The sequence below is a fragment of the Lissotriton vulgaris genome, chromosome 8 (genome assembly GCF_964263255.1).
Source record: "Lissotriton vulgaris chromosome 8, aLisVul1.2, whole genome shotgun sequence".
NCBI classification, from domain to species: Eukaryota; Metazoa; Chordata; class Amphibia; order Caudata; family Salamandridae; genus Lissotriton; species Lissotriton vulgaris.
The window spans coordinates 380,142,650-380,168,175 of record NC_141696.1 but is presented as its reverse complement, the minus strand read 5'-3'; the positions used below and the strand labels follow the sequence as shown (position 1 = coordinate 380,168,175).

At 42.4% G+C, this 25,526-nt stretch overlaps 1 protein-coding gene across 1 annotated transcript in view; it reads left to right on the top strand.

Annotated features, from left to right (window-relative positions):
- Positions 1–25,526, top strand: part of MYO16 (myosin XVI) — a 2,821,299-nt gene that overhangs the window by 2,347,162 nt on the left and 448,611 nt on the right. The window contains exon 29 of the mRNA XM_086934162.1: positions 5,622–5,718. Coding sequence (XP_086790288.1) covers positions 5,622–5,718 — 97 coding nt within the window. The remainder of the gene's footprint in view (positions 1–5,621; positions 5,719–25,526) is intronic.

The following is a 25,526-nucleotide window of genomic DNA, read 5'->3' as shown; positions in this document are numbered from 1 at the left end:
TCCCTACCGTGAATGGACGACCCATACCTGTGCTACTTTTTGCGGATGCCGCCGTTTTAATGTCTAGAACCCAAATAGGATTCAGAAGGTTCTGGATAGTTTTAACATTTTTATGAAAGACCTAGGGCTTAGCACTAATATTTCTAAGACCTTTACTATGAGCTCTGGCCGTGGGGTACAAAGAATGAATACTATGTTCATGGACGGTCAAAAATTAGCTAGGTATTTTATTTAACCAAGGGGATTCGTGGGCACAAGCCAGTCTCGCAAAAAACTGTCACTTATCTACATCTGAAGAGGGGTCATTATCAAGAAGGTTAGGCAGGAAGCCCCAGTGTGAGCTTATTCAAATCTATACGGCTAAGTGCACCGCTAATGCAATGTATGGGGCGGGAGTATAGGGTTTTGCTAATACCCTCCGCATACACATTATTGAAAATTCTTTTTTAAGATACCTACTATCGGTGCCACAAAGGACCCCATCCTTTGGCTGTCATGGAGAATTAGGTCTTCCTTGCATCTCAAACCTTATTAAAATAGAACCAGCCCTCTTATGGCATAGGATCTGGTCAAAGGATCAGTCTAAGCTAAATAGGGAAATCATACAGGACTGCCTTAACTTGGAAGGGGTCTTAAAGATCCCTTGGATAAAGTATATCTGTAATTTTATGAAGGAAATAGTGCACCCAGAATACTTTACTGACCCAACTGTTTTACAGGCGATTTCTAGAAAGGCCTTAAAAAAGGAGTAGCAAACAATGAGTGTTGTACAGAGTTCCCCAATGGGAGCCAGTGATTTAGCTCAACCTATCTTCTCTCTCACTAGTTAAAAAAGGGATAAGTGCATGGTGTAGACCCTTTTCAGAATATAAGGATACCTCACACAGGCTACCGGCAGGACCACAACTGTTGTCCCAGCCGATGACCGTCCAGCGTCATCATCGGTATCCTGCTCCTACGGCAGGCTGGCGGTGCAATGCCCGTCGGGCAGCAAGGGGAGCTGCACTTTGGCGGAGATCTTCTATTCCGAGCCAACGGGTGTGTGTGTGTGAGGGGCCTAAAAGAGTGCAATAGTGAGCGTGGGGGTGTGTGTGTCTAAAAAAAGTCAGTCGAGTCCCTTGGAGATTATTTTAATAGTCAGGCTCACTGCTTTGTTAAAAATAAAGGGGTATTAAGGAGTGGTGGGCAATGAAACCAATCCTTATTCAACCCTTGATGTGAATGCGGTCGACATGTTTCTTGCCATAAGGGCAATTCGTCAGGACCTTCGTGCTCATATAATTGCTGGGATCCTCTCAATTAAGAGGACACCGGTATACGACCTGTATAGTATCGTACAGAAATGGTTCCTTGCGAGGGACCTCCTGGGAACCGTTGTGATTCCTCCTGAAGGCCTCACGAGCTGTCCAGGTGGGGCCAGCAGCGAGTGAGGAAATCCTCAAAGGTCGCTGATGGTAGGCATCTCAGCACCTACCCCTCCCACAGGAACACCGAAGACTGGACAGCCAAGGAGTGTCTTCAATCATTGGGTATAGTTAGATTGTCAGGAGAAATTATAAAACCCAGCGTAAGGCAACATCAGATAACTGTAACTGTAATACACATGGAACCTTACCTCACATTTGTGCTGGGTAGCTTTGACAGACGGTTACTGACCTGGTTTAGATTGAATATTGTTCACGGACTTGTGACCATCCCACAAATCAACGACTGGTCAAGGGAGCCTTCTCTCTGTCCGTGCGACAATATTTCTACCCAGTCCACAATTCATTTGGTTTTATTCATTACATTTTATGATGTTTTGAGGAAAGCATGGATTTTACCGCTTTTAAAATTGCAGAGATTGCGGCAATGCCGCCTTGCACTAATTAGACTTCAGATGCTGGAGAGGGAAGAAACTACCTGGTGCACAGCTATGTTTCTTAAGAAGGTACTCCTTCAAAGGAAGATGTATTTAACTAATGAAGTCTAACATAAAGAGCCTTTTTGATGTTTTTAAGATACTAGGGCTGTTGTTCTAATAACATCTGATATTTTAATGATTTTACAAGATCAATGTTTTTAAAATCGTGATAATGTCCTATTGTCTTTTTTTTATGTGGTTTGATGACTGTTAAAAAATCAGTCGAATGCAGCTTTCCTTGACTTGACCTACACCTGCCAACGTGTACAAGCAGTTGATTGCTGAATGAGTTGTCAAGGGTTAAGCATTAGAAACATAAGAATTAACTGCTGCCCATTTTTTCCTTTTAAATTTTACACCGTTTTACTTCAAAACGACTGTGTGTTGTTTTTGCTTGTGACCCACTTCACAATCCATAAGGTTTCCACAGTATACATTTTCGGATTTTGTAATTCCTATGTATATTGAGTAAACTGAGTTATCATTTCCTGCTGTTCCACCATCAGAAAAAAATCTAGCCTACGTTTTTAACTTGAAAATTATTAACAATTTACTGTTGTTTTTATTCACACTGGAATCAAGTTATGCATTACCAATCATTTACTTTCAATACCTTTATGTGCATAGTAACTTCCCAACGTCTATTATTGCATTTCATTATGCCATTAATGTAAGTGTCTAAAAAATAGATTACAAACATGAATCCATATTTGACACCTGTGCCAGTAGCTTCCTGCCCTGTCAATTTCACGTATAGAATGATCCCAAAGCTAGTTCTGTTCTCATGGTGATGAATTCAAATAATGTTTTTTTCTCTGAAAGAAGATTGCTGTCCTGTTAGAAAGTAGCTGCAAGTCTATAGCATTCTCTCCATGAGGGGTTTTTCACGTTAGATGTGTAAATATGAGTCAGATGTACAAAGCCTTCCGTATGCGAGTTCCTAATAGTGAATTTTTGCAATTCACTTTTAGGAAATCGCACACAGCTATGTACATCAGTGTGTTTTACACTGTTTGCGATTCCCAATGGGTCAGGACCTGTCTCATTAATATTCATGAGGCAGGTCGCAATTTACCACTCATTGGGAATGGCTTGCACTCACAGGGATGATGGCCTGCTGGTTGCCTGCTGCGGTCAGCAGACCACCATGTCTGTGACTGCTTTCTAAATAAAGCAGATTTTTATTTTGAAATGCAGCCCATTTACCTGAAAGGAAAATAGGATACATTTAAAAAAGTGAAATGAGGCCACTGCCTGCTCTTACAAAATGTTGGCACCCACATTTACAAAGGGGAAGGGGTCCCTTGGTGACCCCTTCCTGTTTGCAAATGGGTTACCACCTCCTTCACGGAGTCGGGGAAGTATGAATGTTTTGCGACCACCTTTGGTCACAAAACCTTCATACATGCCCCTGTGACTCGTTATTAGGAAGGGACGCCCTTGGCACGCCACTCCCAAATAGCAACTTGCAAACCCAATTTGCAATACAGTAATAGCTTATTGAATCACAAATAGGGCTTTGTACATTTAAAAATGCTTATTGCGAATCAGGCCGTTTCCGAGCTGCAAAAGGTTTCATACATCTGGCCAAGGATAGTGCCTGGCTCTGCTTTTGCAAACTGTTATAAAAGTCCCATTGTACCGGACATAATCGGTGGCATAATCCACGCAGCCAGTCATATGTTCAAGAATCACATATTATGCTATGTATATAACTTTGTATCCACATTCCACAAGTTTTTTCTTGGGTGTGATGACTCAATTGAGAGGGGGGGGACATGTTTTTATAGTTATTTGCATAACACTCATTATTGAAATGGATCAGACAACGTTTCCAGGTGGAGATATATAGTGAGCGTGTGTTCAAACACTTTAAACCACCAATGGGGAGATTTGGGCATGACTCTAACAATATTAACAGTTCTTTGTCTTTATAAAGAAGACTCTTCTTTTTAACTTCAAATGCAGAGCCTATAGGAAACATATTAAATATGTTATTCACTGCTTTCAATTCGTATTCTGAACGGCAGCTGTTGCAATGCCTGTTAGTAATTAAGAGAGAAAAGTCCCTAAATGAGTAATTGTGATCGTAATGTATAGGCTACAATAATCTAACCATCAAAAAGGAAACAAACTGCAGTTCTTAAGGATAATAATGATTTTGTTTTTCTCAAGCTCATAACAACAAAAGATATAATATGAAAAACGTCTGGATGTAGTTTTTTTAGAAAATATTTGTGCCTACTCTTCTGAGCTCGGTTTGTCTTTTAGTGGAACTACTGGTGAAAATGGTAGGTCATGTTTAACAGTGCACTACAGGACTAGTACGCCTTTCTGGTTGGTCATTGAGAAGTGACCTAGTTTATGTCAAAGATGAGTCACAAAGTCAATCCATCAGCCACACTTTTTAGAGAAGGACATTGTGAACCATGATGTGTAGTGATCAATAAGGAACCAGGACTTGTGCTCACATTGATTCCCCATTTGAGAGGGTATGTTTCTCATTGCTACCAACGCATGCAAATAACTGACATCAAAACGAGGTGCACAAGAAAATTAGAAGTTCATGTGATGAAGGGGCTATTTAAGATTTCTCTTCCAAAGTTTTTGTTGCGGAAAGTATTCTTTAAAAAAATTGTCTATGGTTATCTCGAGAACAAATTTCATTTAGCACCCGATGATCATGCCATCGACTGAGGTGGTGAAATGTAATGTAATGCAGGATTGAAATGATGGTCTTTCATACTAGCTATGTTGAGGAGAGCACTGCAAACCACACACATTCAGGCACTGAGATGCTTCTTTTGACTTCAACATATTCTGTTTCACACTTCATTGGAAATTTAATAAACTGTTACAGCGAGAACATCCCAAGAATCGCCTTCATGTTACTACCTTCACAACCTCAGACTAACTTCTCCTGCATTTTTTTCTGTGATTTAGTTCCCCTGATACTCCAGCTACTAATGGTGTTTCGTTTTAATTCTTTCTTTTGCGGTTGCCTAAATGGGTATGTGAGACGCCCCATTACTCTATACCAGTATTCATGAATATTCATCAAAAATATTATTTTAATGTTTTCACGTATTGTGCGCGTACAGAGGTTAATGTTCAAAGTTTTATTTATCTTAACCCCTTTCTTCGTACTCTGAAAGATGCTCTGATTCTGTTAAGAATTTTCCTATAAGATAGTGTGCACACAACATCTTGAGAGTAGTAATTGCTATTTTGTAGCCAATCATTTCTTCTGCTTTTATTTTGTATATACTTCCAAATGTATCCTACTGCAGGAAACCCTATGTGAATACTGCAGCGTAAATGCACAGATACTTTTAAAATGAACTGAATATTTGTTGGACCAGAAAAGGGTTGATAATATGTATTGAGAGACTTGGTCCGAGTTGCTTCCATTACTTAAGGAATTTACCAATTCTCTTGTTAAACCATAAGCTCCTCTAATAAAAATTGCAGCGATGACTGACGTATAATATTTCAAGTACTTTATGCATGCGTCGAAAAGTGTCAAAAACTGCTGAAAACTCAATGAGTATTGTTAATAAAGGATGACATATAATGGACGTCTGTACTTTTACGCCAGCACTCTTTGTTGAGATGTTAGTTCTGTGCACTCTATTTCAAGAACACAGGTTTGGCAAATAATGTGATTCTTATTCTAGACTCATGCGGCATTATAAATTCCCCACGTTTATTTTTCCAGATGGGAGTTCGAAAAGTATTTCTGAAATACTGGCACACTGATCACCTTAATGATTTATGCCTTCAGCTGAGGAGAAAAATTATAACCTGCCAAAAAGGTAATGAAACAACAGAACTATCTTTTCCCATTTAAATGACACTGATACCCTATTTTATGTTGTAGTTTGTTGCACTTCAGACTTATCATTAGGCATGGCCCTGAATTGATTGATACCTTTTTGCAGTTTCCTTACTAAATCCTTTCTGGGAGTAGTGTTTCTAGACGCTCTGATGATAGTGCAGGCTCGATGCCAATTTACCAGTGTGAGAAAGTTAACCTGGAGGACAGCAATACTCAAAACACCTGAGCATGATGCGTTTTAGGCAACAATCATTCCTGTGAGACTCACAGGAGTATTTGTGATTGATTGGTTCCAAATCTCTTTTCGGCATGAGTGGAAACACTCAAGTATACACATGTTGGACCTGATTCACAGAGGTAAACACACTATTGTATACGTTTATGATTGTTTGCTATTCACAAAACATATTTTATGAGCAAGTAGTATATTTGTGTCTGTAGAGTCTCAGGACATAAGAAAATAGGATCGTTCTATCTTTGTATGCGTGCTGTCAGAAAGATACTATTCGTAATATGCCTTTGTAAATAGCAAATAATCATAAACGTCAATAAAAGTGAACATCCTGTTGTAATGCAAATAATATGTATAGTTGTAACTATGAAGATGAACAAATTAGTCGTAATGAAAGTGATTCATAAACAAAATATGTAAAATAGTTTGCAATATTGTAATAGTGTTTCAAGATTTCATCCCAAGGAAAGATAGAAACAGTCTCTGTTCTCCAACCCCCCCCCCTTCTTGCCCCTAGCTAAGCTGTTTGAGCACCAAAAGGGCCTATACGAGTTTCTAAGGTGGACTCTCACCTGCACACAGCTGTAGAACAGCAGATGTGTTTGTTAAATTGAGGAGGGTGTTCTCTTTCTCTGTGCTCCACAACTTTGGATGTACCCAGCAAGCTGATATGCCCAGGCTGGCTCAAAGATGCCTGCTTGTGATCTTCATGAAGGATGTTTACAGCAGTGCTTGCTCAAGCCAAGTCTCCCAGAAGGTTTACACTTATCTGCACCCAGCTTAAATACACATTTCTGATTATTTTTAATAGTATATACGCAGCAAATGTGAAAAGGATGTTATCCCTCGAATGATAGTGAAGCAATTCGAATGAATATATGTATACATCGCTCATTATGCATTGATACTTGAAAAAGATGGGTAAAATGCCCTGTGCTCCATTTGACTATGAGGCTCAGAGCAAAAACAGCATTACCTTTGGATTATCTTTCTCCTATTTTACTCAATTCACATAATTATGAAAAAAGATAGAAACTTTCACACTTCAAGATCGAAGCTGGAATACACAGATCGAGACGTTGGCATTGTTCAAGTCCCCCTTGTAAATAGGGAACATTGGAAATATGCAAGCTAGATGCACTGATACTTGTACTCACCAGCTGTTGATGATGATGAAGCCAGGATGCAACTGAAGATTAAAGGTGTTGAAACTGCAGATGAATATGTCATCCTGTGCAGCTTCACCCGTTGAAGAGCTCCATGAAGTGACATGAAGGTGTCCCATAATTGGGAGACTGTTGGTCCCACGCATGTCGTCACACATATCAGCACAGTCAGCTTAGGGAAGAATCATTAACAGCAGCTTTGATGATGGGTAACTGCATTATACTGCAGAACACTTGATGTTCTCTGATTGGACAAGCTGCTTCCTAGAAATCAACAGGACAGGAAGGCGCACTTTTTGTTCTAATGGTTTTCTTTAAGATGACAGCCAGAAAATAGTTTGAGCAATGAAAAAAGGTCTCACTTGAGAAGGCTGAAGTTCTTCTCTGAAGTAGGATGCAATAGCTTTGCAGTATTGGTATTCAGTCAGGTGGGCTGCATTTCCATTCATGTTGGCATGTTGCCCACCCCAGGATGAGAAGAGTAGTTTCAATTCTCCAAACAATTTTGAATACAGAGAGCCCAAAAATGAAGGAATTAATCCAAAAGTTGTTTTAAAACCTGTTAGCAAAATAGAAGTTTTGAAAACATGGATGAAGCCAGTTGTGTTTAATTTATGGAACATAGTGTGCTGTGCAATAGCTCAGTAAAATGTTTAGAACATTGGATTTCCAAATGTTGCTGACTCTCAAATGTGGTATGGGCTATTTGAAGATTAAATGTATCAGTTAGTTTGAGTTTATAAAATACAGGGAGTGGGAAGTGAACTACTCACCCCTACCGGTCTCAAGACTCATGGATGAAACCATGAGCTCATTGTTGTAAAGTCATGTACTCTGTGTAGTATTCCAATGTAAGTAAAAGTAGAATGTTAGTATGTAATGGTAGTAGAATGTAAGTATGTAATGTTAGAATGTAGGGCTCCCATGAGGGAAATCTTGGGGAGTTTGTACATGGTGCTGGAGAAGACGGTTGCCTTGTGTCTGCTCCTGTTGGTGGCTGTTTAAGCTGTCTTGTTTTCCTGCAATAAATCTACTTATCGGATCCACTGCTGTCTGCCTCTTCACTACATAAATTTGGCGATGAGCGGGAGAAGGTAAAAAGAAGGTGGCACTCACCAATATTTCGAGCTTGCTTGCATTCTGATGAAGATCCATTTTCTTTGTGAAGCTGTTTCTACTCATCCTAGGGTCGTCGGCTCATTGAACTATGTCATCCGACCTCTGGTAGGTTTTATATTTTTTGATTTTGGGCTTCCTTTGCCTCTTCACTACACTCTGGTCTCTGTACTACACGTGTGCAAGTAGTGTTAGTATGCGTTTATACTAATTCTGTAGTTATGCCGTAACCAATGCTTCATGGCCCTATGGAGCGCCACCTCCCAGGTGCAGCTCATACAATGTCCTGGGGTGTGCATCTGTGGGACATTTATGTTTTCTATTACAGAGCTGGTGCATGGCTTCCACCCTGTGATAGCAAATCCTTGTTTGCCTCATTGAAGCGATAGGAGGAAAACCTCGTATCGCTTCAATAAAGTGGATCCAGATGGTAAAAATGGAGAAAAAAATGAAGCAGGGGCTCACCTGTTCATTTAACACCATCGCTGCTAGACATATTTTTCTTCTGTGCTGAGGACCAATATAAATGGGTGTGGTCATGATGAGCTCAGCTTGTCATGAGCACACGAGCACCGTGCCTCATGACGAGCTGAGCTCGTCATGAGCACGAAAGGGGTTAAATGAGCCCCCTGGTGGGTAATGTTCCGGGGCCAATCCTATTATTATATTGCGGGGTCTCTGCAGCATTGGGGACCTCAATCTCACATGTAAATTAGGCGCGGGAGGGCACAGAGACGTTTTGCAGCCTAGGGGATCGCCATGTCCCCGAGTATTGTTTACTAATTGTTCGGGGGGCTTCGAGGCCAACTCAAGCCTGAGGATCTCCACCCTCTGGGGCTTTACTTAAATATGCAGGGTGGGCCTCGCTAGTCCCTGAAGCCTTGGTGGCCCTAGGCAGTGCCTTATTGGTTCTGTAATCACACGGGCAGTACTCATGGTGTTATAAAGTGATACACTCATAGAACCTTTGCAGTTGTAGAATTACCCAGGTTTCATTTATGTAATAGTCTGTTGGTTTATATTTGTTAGGTTCACCGTAAAATGACAAATGTTTTCCCTTATAACCTCCTATAAACCGCCGATTTTCACAATAAACTACAGACAAGTGTTGTCAGAAAAAGAAGACCCATACACAAAATTATTTATTGAAAAAAACAAAAACGTTATTAAAACAAAACAAATAATTGGGAACGCAACTTTATTCGAACAAAGAACAGTATAACATGAAATAAATGGGTGGGACTCCTGCCGAAGCAGTGTACAAAACCTTCTAGACAAAAATGTGTGCCATGTCCAAGAGAAAAAGAAAGGTAGTCAGAATGAAAGGAAGATAGTGAGAATGGGACAGAGAGGGAGTGGCTGGAAGGGAGAAGAGGAGGGAGAGTCAAAAGAACAGAGGGAGGAGGAGACAGAGTGTCGGCCGCCTGCACCCAGCCCTCACTATTCACCTCCTGTCACCCGTGTGTCTGGGACACTGGGGTCCGTGAGAAAGAGTGCGGTCCAGCAAGTCCTTAAAATGAAACAGATATGAATGAGTCCGAGATTACATTATCATCTACCGCAACATCGCTTGCCTGCACCTGTGCACCCAGGCTGCTGCACCCCAGCCCTTCCCCCGCACTGTGCTCAATTGCAGCTCCTGTGCACCGACGCCTCACTACTCACCTGCCACCACCAGTGTGTTCAAAGATGAGCCGATGCGAGCTCCGACTCCGGGTTGCATCTCTCAGGGTAGCACAGCAGGTCTCCTGTCGGGGACGGTGTCTTGATACCACGATGGAAGGCGTCAGAATGCCAAGGGCATAGTCACGAGGTGAGCACCTACTCCACCCATCTTGGCGCAACCAACTCAGTGTCTGAAAAGGGAGAAATAATATAATGCTGGAAACTTCTTGAGGTAAATGAAGGTTTATTTCAAGCTTAATAGAGAACACCAGTTGAGTGCATCCTTCCTTCTTGAAGTACGATCTACCAACTGTTAGTGGTAATCGTGGTTCAAAGAGGAGTTGGAGTGCACGAGAATTCACCAGGTTAAATAATATGTTATGACAACGTTCACATACAAAGGAACAGAGCCTATGCTAGAAGCATGTTGTGCGTGTGTAATGCAGTGGTGCAAGCCTGTGTGCAGGTACACTCAGTAAGTAGCTCACTACGGTGTTCCAAAAGCCAATGCCACGTGTCTGTAGGGCAGAGCTGCCCGCTGGCTCAGGCCTACAGTATGGTCCAAGCATGTCTCTAAAATGTGTGACTGAAGGAGGTCAGAGATCATAGCATTACGCACGGCAACATCGCTTGTTCGTATTTGCGCACCCAGGCTGATGCACGCCACCCCTCCCACAGCACTGCGCTCAATTGCAGCCCCTGTGCACCCAGGCCCCACTGCTCACCTGCTGTAATTGTTGTATGTCCTAACACGACGATTAGCAGTGTTCACAATTCATATCCAGTGTTGATTGCCAGGATGGTCTACACCTCATGGATCCCTTTCCAAACACAACAGCCAGTAGGGTTCACAATTCTTATCCAGTGTTGAATGACAGGATGGTGTACACCTCACTGATCCCTTTTTTTATTGCGCTTTGTGATATGCGAGGTGGATGCAGCCATATCACCTGAGGCAATATGGAAGAACTGGAACACGTGGCGTCGTCGTTATCCTATTTATACGTACGTAAAGTGGGCTGGGCTTGCGTACGCCAGGACAGCATAGGGGTGTGAATAATTATTCCAGGGACCTGGGCGTTGTTCAGTTCCTGCCTGGCCAGGAAGTGTACTTATGTGTGTGTCCCTGTTGCAGTTTTGACCTCGTAGAATGCGCAAGTTACCTTAATGTAGCATGTACCGGGTGGGCGGCAAGTATCACTAATTAACACCTTGGCTGCTAGGCGTTTTCCCGCTGTGTGCTGGAAAATTTTTGATGCCATTATTCATGACGAGCTCAGCTCGTCATCAGCACACGACCACCGTGGCTGATGACGAGCTGAGCTCGTCATCAGCATCGAAAGGGTTAAGCATGGGCTGAAAATTCGTTCCGCTCGCGGAATTTGCGGATTTTCCGCGATTTCGCGATCCGCGAATCTCGCGAAATCACAGTAAAATCCACGAATCAGCGGGGACGAATTTTCAGCCAAGCACTTACAGGGTTACAGCAGCAGGTGCAAAAGTTGAAGCTAATTTTTTGTAACCTTTTACAAAAGGGTTACAAAGAAATTAACTTCAACTTGGGCACCTGCTGCTGTAAGCCTGTAAGTGCTTCCTGGCGCCTCGTTGCCTACTTGCAACTATTCTCTCACCCTGCTCTGACCCTTGAAGCAGGGTCAGAGAATAGTTACAAGTAGGCAATGAGGCGCCAGTCACGAAAATTAAACCTCAACAGGAAGCACTGACAGATATAAAAACAAGCATTTGCAATGCAATAGGTCTCGCATTAGGAAAGTTTGAGCTATTGGTCTTGTAAATGACAATTTTTTTTATTTATGTGTTGGTTTTGAAAATAGCTAAATTAATAGCTTTGTCATTTACAATGCCAATAGTTATAACTTTCGCAAATGTGACACCTATAGCATTTGTAATGCAACATGTTTTGTATTTACATGACTTAGATGTATTGATATTAAAAATTACAATGGGCTTTAAGTTTTTTTAAATAATTTATACTTAAATAAAAGTGATTTTAATATATAATGGCAATAGCTTAAACTTTTGTAAATAACTTTTCTGAAGATTATGTTCAGTGTATTTTATTGTGACGAAAATCCAAGGACAGAAGTGAAATATTAACATCTTTTTGTGACATTTGTAATAAAGCTTGAAACATTGAGAGAACATATTTGAATCAGTTGTTGTTGAATGGTTGCGCAGATTGATGCTGGGGTGGTGCTGAGTGGTGCTGTGGTGGTGCTGAGTGGTGCTGTGGTGATGCTGAGTGGTGCTGTGGTGGTGCTGGGTGATACTGGGATGGTGCTGAGTGATGCTGGTGTGGTGCTGAGTGGTGCTGTGGTGGTGCTGAGTGATGCTGTGGTGGTGCTGAGTGATGCTGTGGTGGTGCTGAGTGGTGCTGTGGTGGTGCTGAGTGATAATGTGGTGGTGCTGAGTGATGCTGTGGTATTGCTGAGTGATGCTGTAGTGGCGCTGAGTGGTGCTGTGGTGGTGCGGAGTGGTGCTGTGGTGGTGCTGAGTGGTGCTGTGGTGGTGCTGAGTGATGCTGTGGTGGTGCTGAGTGATGCTGTGGTGGTACTGAGTGGTGCTGTGGTGGTGCTGAGTGGTGCTATGGTTGTGCTGAGTGATGCTGTGGTGGTGCTGAGTGATGCTGTGGTGGTGCTGAGTGGTGCTGAGTGATAATGTGGGGGTGCTGAGTGATAATGTGGTGGTGCTGAGTGATGCTGGGGTAGCGCTGAGTGATGATGTGGTGATGCAGAGGGCAGAAAGGCACAAAAAAGCAGTCTAACAAAGGGCAGAAAAACAAGGGAAAAACGAGTCTAACAGAGGGCAGAAGGGCACAAAAAACAGTCTAACAGAGGACAGAAGGGCAGAAAAACAAGGGAAAAACGAGTCTAACATAGGGCAGAAGGGCACAAAAAACGAGTCTAACAGGGGGCAGAAAGGCACAAAAACAAGTCTAACAGAGGGCAGAAGGTAACAAAAAACGAGTCTAACAGAGGGCAGAAGGGCACAAAAACAAGGGAATAACAGAGGGCAGAAGGGCACAAAAAACGAGTCTAACAAAGCGCAGAAGGGCAGAAAAACAAGGGAAAAACGAGACTAACAGGGCAGAAGGGCAGAAAAACAAGGGAAAACGAGTCTAACAAAGGGCAGAAGGGCACAAAAAACGAGTCTGACAGGGGGCAGAATGAATCCCGCCCTGCGTGTTTGTCCACAAAGATGCCACCTTTTTGTGCAATACCTCTACTCAACTGGAGTACTTTCTACTGTCTAATCAGTAAGTGCTCCCTCGTTGGCTAAATGTATAGGGGCAGATTTACAATAACTGGCGCATCCCCAGGGATGCGCCAGTTATTGTGCGCCGCAGCTCCGCCACCCATGGTGCGCGGCATTTACAATGCGGCGCACCATGTGGCAAAAACGGCACAGATGCGTCACGCATCTGTGCCGTAAAAGCAGTGCATTGCTGGAGCTGCGTCGCATGAGGGAAGAGGCTGCAGAAGATTTATTTAACAACTTACCCGCAGTTCCAGCTAAAGAAAAAGGCCCAGAAGGGGCAGCTGGCAGTAAGGAGGATGACATGAGAGCCTTGCTTAAACGACTGGAAAAATGTATGAGGAGTGAAGTCACCAAGTGGTGGGAGCACAAATCTTTAACCAAATACATAGAAGTTGGGCGAATTCCTAGGGGCCTTAGAATTGTACTTGCCCCCAGCTATGAGGACCCGAATCCAAGTATGCTAAAGGAGTGGGGGGAGAGCAACTTGCATGCGTCCATGAATTTAGTGCAAATATTAGTTAAGTATGCTGAAATAGACAGACAGAAGTTGGTGACAGAAATTGATAATATAAATGAGCTGTTGAAAAAACTAGAGCCCAATGACAATATTGATAAAACAAGAAAGGAGATCCATGATCGTCTCAACAAACAGGAAGAGAAAATCAAAATGCGCAAGCAATTTAAATTCTCAAGAGACAAAACGGATTATGAGGAAGGGCGTATCTTCACGTTTTCTCGCAAATATGAGCTAGCAAAAAAAGTAAAACAAAGCAGAAAACCTTTAAATGAAATGATGAGCAGCAGGCAGCAGCAAAGGAATACTGATAATGCTGAAAATGGTGCTGCATCAGAATCGGATGGAAGGTTATTGACAAGTGAATCGGCATCCGATTATGAAAGTGTTAGCAGCAAAGAAGGAGGTGAAGAAACAAGAAGATTAGATCTAGCGGAAGAAATTAATTTTTTTGCCTCAGACCGCAGACAGACATTGCGAACTCGGAATCAGAGGAAAGTAGGAAATCAAGAAGGACAATCAAAAGAAGAGAGCGGCGCCAGAGGAGGATTTGTAAAACCAAAAATAAATCAATGGCGCAAATAATAACAGACAACACAATAATTGATCTCTCCCCTACAATTTTATCTGAGGCTGAAAAACAACTGCTTGCACTGGGCTTGTCATTTTGCCCGGTAACGGATTTTAATTATGTCACTACTAGAATAGATATCTTTTGTTTTATACGCAAATTGAAACTTAAGAAGTTTTTTACCATCAAAGCAGGAACAAAGGAGAAAACGCTTTCAGCTACAGATGCAAGTGATACAGGCAGTGGTTTTCAATCTTCCGATATTCCAACTTTACGTATGGTATATGAATTAGGGAGAACTGAAACTATGAGCGGTCAAGACCACCCTGAGTATCAAGGAACACAAGATTTTCTCTTGGACGCAAACATTAAACAAAAAGGAGCAGGTTTAAGCCCTTTTTAAGCGAAATCAACATTTGTTCCCAATATGCCCAAAGATGCCATCAACATGATATGATATGATATGATTTAAAGGCTTTTGTAGCGCGCTCTGTTACTAAAATAGTATCCTGGCGCGGAAGGTGAGGCAGATTCAGAAGGCAAGAAGGAGTTAACAATTTTAAAGAGTAATACTTACAGATGAGTTTTCAGCCCCTTCTTAAAGGCCGTAATGGTCGGAGCAGCCCTAAGATGGAAAGGAAGAGCATTCCAGGCCCTAGAGGCCCTGACCGAAATGGACTGGCCACCTAGTCGCGAGTACTTAAATCTAGGCACAATCATGTGGCACTGGTTAGCCGACCGGAGGCATCGATTAGGGATATACAAGGCAAACCTTTTGCTCAGGCAGACAGGACCAGTCTGATGGACCGCGCGGAAAGAAAGGACAAGAGTTTTAAACATGATCCGGTGGACAACCGGGAGCCAGTGGAGGCTGCGGAGGCAGGGGCAGACACTAGATCTCCTGGCTAGTTTGAACAAGAGCCTTGCGGGCGTGTTTTGGATGACCTGGAGACGTTGAATCAGATAGGCAGGTAGACCGCAGAACAGATCGTTTGCGTAGTCTAGCCTAGAAAGTATTAGAGCACGCGAAACCGTCTCTTTAGCCTCTCTCGGGAGGAGGGGAAAAAACCTACGTAGGGCTTTGAGAGTGGCAAAACAAACCCTGTGAGTTTTTTAATGTGGTCCTCAAACTTAAGGTCGTTCCCAAACCAAACTCCAAGGTTTTTTGCTGGGCCACCTATGGATTTTGGGCAAGGCAGATCACGGGCCATAAAAGGTCACTGAATTTATCAGGAAAGGAGCCATAAAAGAGAACCTCGGACTTGTCTTCATTACACTTGAGCTGAGCAAGTGCTAACCAGCGGAAGACCGGTGAAAGGCAAAGTTGGACCGCCGACGTATCCAAATTGTCCTTTGGCCAGGTGAACAAAAGTTGGGTATCGTCGGCGTAGGCCATAATTTTGGCCCCCAGCTGTTCCGCTAGATAAATCAAAGGGGTAAATAAACATTAAAAAGCAAGGGACTCAGAGTAGACCCCTGAGGAACTCCTGTGGTGAGTTTCTTAGGTAAGGAGGCATGTGGAGGCATCCAGACATGCTGCGTCCTATTGTCCAGAAAAGACATCAGCCAGTCAAGAGCAGGGCCGGTGATGCCAACAGCAGCTAGTCTAGTGAGGAGTAGAGTATGGGGCACCGTATCGAAGGCGGCAGAGAGGTCTAATAAAATCAGAACCGCTCTGCCACCTCCATCAAGGCACTCCCGGATAGCCTCCGACATTTCGACTAGCGCCGTTTCGGTGCTATAAGCAGCCCGAAATCCAGACTGAGCTGGATGCAGTGCCTGAGATGATTCAACAAAATTGTCCAACTGTTTGAAAGCGATTTTCTCGCAGACCTTTGCTAAGGCTGGCAGTAATGATATGGGCCGATAGTTGGAAGGCACAGCTGGATCCAGCCCAGTCTTTTTCAGAAGCGGCAGCAATTTAGCTTGCTTCCAACAAAGCGGTACAGTGGCAGAGGAAAAAGAAAGATTAACAATCTGGATGACCTCTTTGCCTACTGTTTCAGCTACCCCCCCCCCCCCCCAGGACCCTGGCAGGGCAAGGGTCAGAGGGAGACCCCGACTTCAAGGCCGCAAGGACTGCAGTAATGTCGGACTCAGTAGATGGAGAGAAGATAGCAAACTGCTCAACTGGCTTCGGCACAGTGGAGGGGGGAGTGCAAGGGGGGACAAAAAGCCGTCACAAACGGCGTGCAAGTCCTCTTGGATTTTGGCGATTTTGTCTACGAAGAAAGAAGAAAGCTCTTTGCACCACTGCTCAGATGAAGGCAACAGAGGTTGCGTGGCACATGGTGATAAAAAGCTTTTAACAATTGAAAATATTTCCTTGCTATTATTATTCGCTTTTTCGATTTGCCCGGCATAGTAGCTGCTCTTGGCAGTTCTGATAGCAGCATAGTAGTTTTTTTGCGCCACCCGCAGATCTCTCTTTGCCTCGGGCAGGTAGGCTTGTCTCCACACCCGCTCGAGTTTCTTACATCCCAGTTTCAATTCCCGTAGGGTGTGGGAAAACCATGGTTTGGAGGGGTAGACCGCAGCCTACTGATACAGCCTTTATTGATGGAGGCATCAGACCCATGTTCCACCCAGGCGTTAAAGGTACTAACCGCCACTTCCACCTCCGAGGTCAGTGTTGGACGGGTTTGAGACAAAGATTCAGTCAGGGTGACTAAATTAATTCTCTGTGAATGGGCAAATGGAGGACCACTCTCCGTAGCAGCATCCAAAGACCAGGAGAACCTGACCAACTTATGATCCGACCATGTCACGCTCTCAGGGCAGGCCATGACAATATCGAAATTAGAGCAGACCAGGTCTAAGAGGTGGCCCCCCCACATGGGTTGGAGTGTCAACCCATTGTTTGAGGTGGGCCATAGAGAGGGCTTCATCTAGACGAATGGCCTCAATGGAGTGTAAGATATCGACATGGATATTAAAATCCCCCAAAAGGAGATACCTTGAATATCTTAAAGCACGCGGAATTATAACCTCTTCCAGTGCCCCCACAAAGTTCCCAGCATATCTCGGAGGCCGGTACACCAGTGTACCTCCTACGGTGAAGTGTGAGTTAAGCACAAGGGAGAAATGGAGCACCTCCGCGTCCACCAGCTCGTCCTGGGGCTCGCAGGAGAAGACCCACTGGTCCCTATAGATCGCGGCGACACCGCCCCCTCTTGCAAGCGGGCGGTCCACCCTCGTGATGCAACATCTTTCACGAAGTAATCACAGAAATAATTAAGAATTTGTATGATCAGGTCAAGCATAAAAAACGAACAAGAACTGATCATGAGAAACAATATAACAGCTTGGTAAAGAAGTTGAGCAAGAATCAAGAAATTGTGATCTCTAAATCTAACAAAGGTGGCAATATTGTCATCTGGCCAAGACAGGACTACATCATTGAAGCTTTCAGGCACCTTCATGATTTAACATGCTATGAGAAGGTGGATTATCGCCGCTACACCCAGGCTAAAGACATTTTGAATAATTTATTGCCCAAGTGGAAAAGAGAGGGGATGATATCCAATGAAGGATTCAAATTTTTACAAGTTGAATTTCCAATAGTACCCAGGATATATTTTATCCCCAAGGTCCATAAAAACTGTACCCCAATACTGGGCAGGCCTATAATATCGACCATTGGAAGTATGGGCGAACACATTACCGAATATGTGGACTACTTTTTGCAGGGATTTGTAAAAACTTTACCCACATATGTAAAGGACACTGGTGATTTTCTAACCAAAGTTAATAATATTGTTTGGGGGGAAGACCTTATGTTTATCACCTTGGACATAGAATCGATGTATACCAGCATAGAACATCAAGCTGGTATCAATGCAGTTGAATTCTTTTTAAACACCAGACAGGCTGAATGCTATGGTCACAATAAGATGCTGATTCAAGCCATTACATGGTGTTTAAACAACTATTTTTTTGTCTTTAAGGAGGAGATGTATCTCCAAAAAAGAGGTGTAGCGATGGGGGCCTGCTTCTCTCCCACCTATGTGTGTTTACATGTAGGCTGGTGGGAGGAGCAGGTCCTGAAACAGGTGCATGCGCTGATGTTCAATAGCCATGTACTTTACTGGCTAAGGTACATAGATGACATTTTTATAGTGTGGAGGGGTGAAGCAAAGAGTGCAGTAGAGTTTATCTCTGCAATTAACAACTCAGGCAATTTGAAATTTACTTCTCATATGCACAAAAGCTGTATTGAATTTTTGGACGTGAAGGTGTTTATAAAGGGAGGAAAAATTGCTACAACCCTTTATATAAAAGCCACTGCAGGTAATTCTATCCTGCACTCCAGCAGTGCACATACTAAGCACCTTATAAGCAATATCCCCTTTTGTGAATTACTCAGGTTCAAAAGAATCTGTAGTGATCAAAGTGAGTTTGAGATCTGTGCGTATGAAGCACTTGACAGATTTCGGGAAAGAGGATACGATGAGAAATGTCTTCAAACAGCTTTAATCAAGGTTAACATCAGATCCAGGGAAACTCTCTTGCCTAGTGTAGAGACAATCAAAGATGTAGATACTACGGCAGAAGATAAGCCTAGATTAATAACTACATACAGTAGGCAAGAAAGGAAAATTAGGTCAATTATTAAGCAAAATTGGCCGATAGTCTTGACTGATGGGGTACTTGCCCCAAGACTCCCCCAAACGCCTATGATCACATTCAGAAAGGGCCCATCTATGAGATCACAAGTGGTAAAAAATAGTCCCGAAAACACTACCAGTAACATGTGGTTGACTAGCAGAAAGGGGTTTTTATAAATGCAGCTCTTGCAGAGCGTGCAAGTTTGGTATTAATACCACCCATTACAAGACACCCTTCAGTCCAACTGAGGTAGCCATAAATGGGAATTTCAATTGCAGGACAGACTTTGCGGTCTATGTTCTGACGTGCACCTGCGGCCTAAGATTTGTGGGTAGCACAAAGCTGCAGGTGCACGTCAGAATTCTCCAACATTTACGTGCAATTGTTAATAATGATGACACTCAATATCCTGTCGCGAGGCACTTCAAAAGTGAACACAACAATGAGTTGAGGTGTCTCCGGTATTTTGTTATAAAGGCAGTTCCCAAGAAGAAAAAGGGAGGCGACAGAGAAAAGAAGCTCTGCCATTTGGAATCTAGAACCATATGTGAACTAGACAGTAAAAGTCCGAATGGATTAAAAAACACAGAAGACTTACATTGCTGCTTGTAAATAGATTAAGTGACCAGTTTTTACCTTAGGAAAGGATGCCGTGAATCCCCCTAGGAGATTTTTTGGATCAACTGTGATTACTTCTGTAAATATTGAGTAGGTTGGTTATGAAACTTTTGTATGTATTTTCCTCAACCACACATTTTTTTGACTTCCATTTTTCAGGTTTTTTCTATGTCACTAAGGGGTAGAGTTTGCATGCTTTCCTGTGAATTTTCCTTTGTTTTTAGTGTAACACATATTTAATTTTTAATATTATTGGTGTTTCTTTTAACAAAAAGTAGGAGAAAATATGAAAAAATAAGTAATAAACAATGTTTGGTATGTGCACTTTTTTTGAGAATTGGATTTCCGGCTGGAAATTAGTTCCTTTCGCGCATTTTTTCTACATGCACTGCCACTTTCCAGATGCAATGTTTGCACATTTCTGTTGAGTAACCAAGTCGTTGATATAAAATATTATGATGACGTTTTTTGCACTACTGTTAATACCCCCAAAAATGTTTTAGGTCGTGCCTAATTGTCAATTCCAATAGTTTACAAATATGCGTTATTTTGTACATACAAATAGACTAGTTGAAGGATGTGCGATTACGACTGTTAAAATGCCTATAAATATGAGTTATTTTGCACATGTAAAAATGGATTGGACTTTGGATTTGAAACAGAATTTATCCTGATGACATTGTGTGAAAATGACCAATTAAGTTTTCATGAATATGATCAATTAGGTTTTTATCCATTGATAATTAGAGATTTTAGCAATATTTATGAATTAGGATGTTGTTTTTGCCTTATTTATAGTAATATATAGTAATTTATTGATTTAAATATTTATATATTTATAATTGAGCATGTGCAATATTAATCTGTCTATCGTTGCAAATCTCTATACATTTATATATTGACCTATACGCATTTATGCAGCAATTTAAGTACAAGTGTGTATATGATCAACAAATAATGAAAGAACAGACTATGGTGACGTGTATCCAAAAAGCTCTGGTAAAGTGTTTTTTCTCTGTTTGTGCATCACGTGGTATTGGTAAAACAAGTATTTAAAAGCCATGGCAAAATGTTTTCCGATGTATGTGATCAAGGGCTAGAGCAGCCCGAAACGCGTCATATCGTGAATAAAAAGGAATAAAATCTTGCCTCAATCTGTGGTTCGTGTCCTCTCGCTTGCCAGCTCTGGAGATTAGAGGGGATTTGCGTGTATATATATGCTGTGAGCAAGGGCGGATGCCCGAAACGCGTCAGATTTTGTTGGACTAGACTTTAATAAACCCTGTGCCTTCATTTACGTTTTGGATTCGTGTGGTCTTTCTGGGTCGATGAAATGCGGAGCCCTGAAATACTGCTGTTGCTATATATATATATATATATATATATATATATATATATATCTGGAAACACTCGAACCACTTCCTGAATTCTCCCAGCGGCAGACAGGCGAGGAAAGAGAAGCAGACCTCCGGAGCTTTTTCAAGTGGGCAATATTTTATTCAGTGACCCAACACAACGCGTTTCAAGCCCGTAAGCCCTTGATCACGTGTATATATATATATATATATATAGGATACTCGTTCCTGGATACTGCCCTTTTCAATCACCAACTGATCCAACATGGGCGACACAGGAAGACGACACACGCAAAGGTATGGAATATCCAGTCACAATCTTTATTTATTTTTATATTTTTTTCACTTTTCAAAGTGTATGTGTGCCAGAGAAACAGACCTATGCGTTTCGTTGTCTTTCACCTGGGTCACAGAGTTGGTGCACTGAGTGTCACATTTAAAGGGCTACAGCTAAGCATGGGCGGAAAATCCGTTCCGCTCGCGGATTTTGCGAATTTTCGGTAAATTCGCAATCCGCGAGATTCGCGAATTTCCCGCAAAATCAGCGAGCGGACGGATTGGGTCAAAAGTTCAAGCTGACTTTCGTAACTCTTTTAGAATGGAGCCGGCAAGCTGCCAGAGCCATTTTAAAATAATTACAGGTGCTCGAGTTCAAGGTCAAATTCAGTTACACAATCATTAATCACCCCAAACTTGCCGGCGCCATTCTAAGTGGGGCTGAGGGCAGAAGGGCACAAAAGTGGGACAGAGGGCACAAGGGGATAAAACATGAGTGGGGCAGAGGGCAGAAGGGCACAGAAACGAGTGGTTCAGAGGGCAGAAGGGCATAAAAAACGAGAGGGTGGCAGTGATTAACCAGGCAAAAAAAAAACCCGCGAACACGCAAAGCGCCCCGCGAACTCCCGCGAACACGCAAAGTGCCCCGCGAACACGTAAAAATAAAAAAATCCGCACAAATTCGTGAATTTTGCGGATTGCGAATTCGCAAATCCGCAAATTCGCGGATCGCAAATTCGCAAAATTCACCCATGCTTAGCTACAGCCCCTTTTCCTCCACCACCTGATTAAAAACAGTTTTACTTTTTAAAGGAATTGGATCACATAATTCTAACTGATCAGCATTCATGTTAACAAGTCAAAACACATTTTATCATAATTTTCTTGCTAACATTGTAAAGTGCAATGTTTCATTCAAGTCAATTATTGGCCATTGAGAAACATTGATATTTCAAGACATCCTATTCTTCAGTGGATTGCGAAGTACTCTGGTGTCACTGCTGAAAAAAGAGACCAAATATCCTGGCATTTCAGTGGGGTAAAACAAAGTGCTGGTACCATTCGACTTTATCTGTAAAATATATTCATCATTTAATTTAAGATTACAATTTAAAGGGATTCAACAGTCCCTTGATGTTGTGCACACCTCGCAAATACATAATTTAAAAAATGTATATGTATCTATATGCATGCCTCATGTAGATGACAGTGTGAATCTATGTCTTGTGCAGTATGCAGTGTCTCCTTTCCCTGCACATAAAAGTTGTCTCATATATCACCACTTATGCAGATCCATATAAATTGTTGAGTGCTTCTAATTATAAAGTGCACAGACAATCCTTCTTTCATCTAAAAGGCCCTATATATATAACAAAGATAATATCACAGTACTTGTCTTTGACTTTAATACCACCTTCACAAGCACAAATATACACAGTATCAAGTACCACTAGCTCTAAAGTGCAAAGGCAATGCTACCAAAGAATCCCTATGTATTAACTCTTATATCGCTCATTGATCAATTATATGTAAGGTGCCAAGTTCTCCTGATTATTGAGTGCACAGCCGATCCTCTCATCGACCTCATGTCTCTACATATAACACTAGGGCGCCTACAAACAGCGAAGCACCGACAGCTCCGTGGGGGATACTTCAACCTGCACCTGAACGGGAGGGGGACCGGCAGAGTCCCAAAGTACTCTCACCTTTCCTTTTTTCGCCGAGCGCTGTGAGGGAAATGGCAAACAGACCGAGACCACAATCCCCAGGTGCCCCGGTGGCAGAGGTGCACCTGGGACGTCACTGACTGCGCCAGGAGGCGCCTACAAACAACGGAACACCTCCTGTCCCCGCGGGACGCGCGCGGGACCACCGGGCTAGGCCCGGGCAAAGGGCGGGACCTCTGTGGCCCTCAGAGGCACGAGGTGGACGGGGACGGGCCACCTCCCTTGGCTTCCCAGCAAAAGAAGGTATAGTTATCCATGGACTTTTTGACTTCTCTATCACAGACACCACTTTTGACCATACCTTATTATTCATGACACATAAGGGGGCATATTAAATTCCCATATTACAGCTAGAGAATGGAACAGCTTATTCAGAGCTATACATCACCTACCACTATCTGCGACATAGATATTGATGACCACCGTCAACCCCTCGATAAAATGCAATCCCCGATATATACCCCTAAAAGTTTGCAAAACTTGTCCTACTGGGAGGAACTAAATGCTCTGTGCGGGACTAACGTTATTCCAGTAACATCCCCTTCCCCCGTAAAAGGCCTTAGTATTAACATTCCCGCTGACAGACCTCATGAACCTTCCATACCACCCAATGAGGACAACACCCAGGCAATTGCACTGTCGCTGGGCCAAAGTGCGAAAAGGAAACACGACGGGTAAACGATTACGAAATCCAACCCAAAATACAAAAACTCAGTATTGATCCCCCATCGCCTGCCACAAACTCCATCACACCCAGGGGGGTCGCTGAAAGTTTGGAGGACAAAGTATCATCGCCTCAATTGCAGTTACTGCCTCAGCTTGAACTATTGTTAAGATCTGTAATAGCACCCTTGCTAGAACGAATTACCGTTTTAGGGGATAGGCTGACAAGTATAGAGACAGCTATTAAAGCCAACTCTTCATCCGTTATAAAGATGGCGATACCTAATTGTTCCATCACACAAACTGTACTTGAAGTGCCTAAGGTAACTGACACAACAAAAACTGTTCCAACTGAAAGACAATTTCCCAGCATGTTACCTCTAACTGCTACCAAAACCGCCCACAAATCTTTGTCTAATACAAGAAAAAATGTCCCGATTGAAAGACAGCCTCCCAAGAGTCAACCCCCACTGGTCACTAAAAATGCCCCAAATCCTGTGTTAACTAATTACTCTGCTGTTAGAGCAGAGCCAAACAGAGCTGCATGTATAGACTTACCTCCGGCAGCCGCACCCTTTGTGCTTGTTCTTCCAGGAGTACCGACTCCCGCTCACAGTAAACCCGAGAGTTATCAGGACCTATTACACAAGGTCATCTTCTGGTTAGCTAAAAATAGACACCTGCCACCCGATAAGGACGGTGGTATCCTGAGTGTTAGAAGGGTGGGCTGGTTAGGGTCATTACCTAAGGACATTCCCGGGGACTTAATTCTTGTTAAATTTAGGAATAGGAACATCGTCCCCTATTTACGATCCTCCCAGCCTCACGAAGGTGACGGTCCCATCTCCATTTGGAATTTGTATGATTTTTATCTGTGTACCCCACACATCCCCCTCCCAAGACCCACAGCAGTATATAATCATTTGCTAGAAAGGGGTGGTACTAGCTTACCTGCCCCCCATAAATTTGACTTATTCTACAAATACAGCAATGTTTGAGAAGTTTTTATAAAGGGTCAAGCTTACATTTTAACCCAGTCAGTAACGCGGTTTTTATGTATTATGTTTCAAATAAGGAAAAGGTTCCTATTGGTTGGGCATATGTCTCTATTAATTTGTATTATATGTATTTTTCCACGCTCCTATTTTCATATCGTTTTTTATCTGTATGCTTTTATGGTTTTAAATGAAAATCGAATAAAGCTAAGTGACTGACACTAGGATGAAAATGATTTCACAATACCTTGGAAATGTGCAAAACTCACACAATTGTTATCTAAACGATAGTTACAATATACCCAAGCTCCTCATGCAAGTATACACAAAGTGCCTCGAGCTTCTTGTTATAAAGTGCACAAACAATGCTATCTTCTTCTAAAACTCTCTATATATATGATATTTATGAAAATGATTTTACAGTGTATCGGTTATGTGCTAATCTCACAAAGTTGTTATGTAGAAAGTACTTATCTTAAATACAGATCTTAACCATGTAGCTTTTTCACCGAGCAATGTGTTCTTACCCCAGCTATATGGCATCACAGTTGATAATTCCACTTATATGAATGTTTATAAAGTACATAATGCTTCGAACTATGAAGTGCACAGACAATAATGTCACTATCTAGATATCTTTGGCAGCAGCAAAACTGTTCCTCCCCTAATGTACCTCGCCATACGTGCAAACATATGCAAAGTGCAGAGTGCTTATAACTGTAAAAAAAATGCCCTGGCTGTGGTTTTCTCTTTATGTCTGAAAAATCTAATCTTGAGCTTCTGAACATCACATGAAATCCATATCCCTACTTCTCATTTCCAAATCCACAGATGATTTTATCGATGAGCAAACAGATTGGCATCTGTGTTTAGGATCCACGGAATCTCAGCTCCAATTGTTATAATCCATATTGATTATGCCTTTCTTAATGCTTTCTTCACGATCTCCTCCTTTAATCCTATTTGGGATATGTTCAATGCCAGCAAATGAAAAATTGTT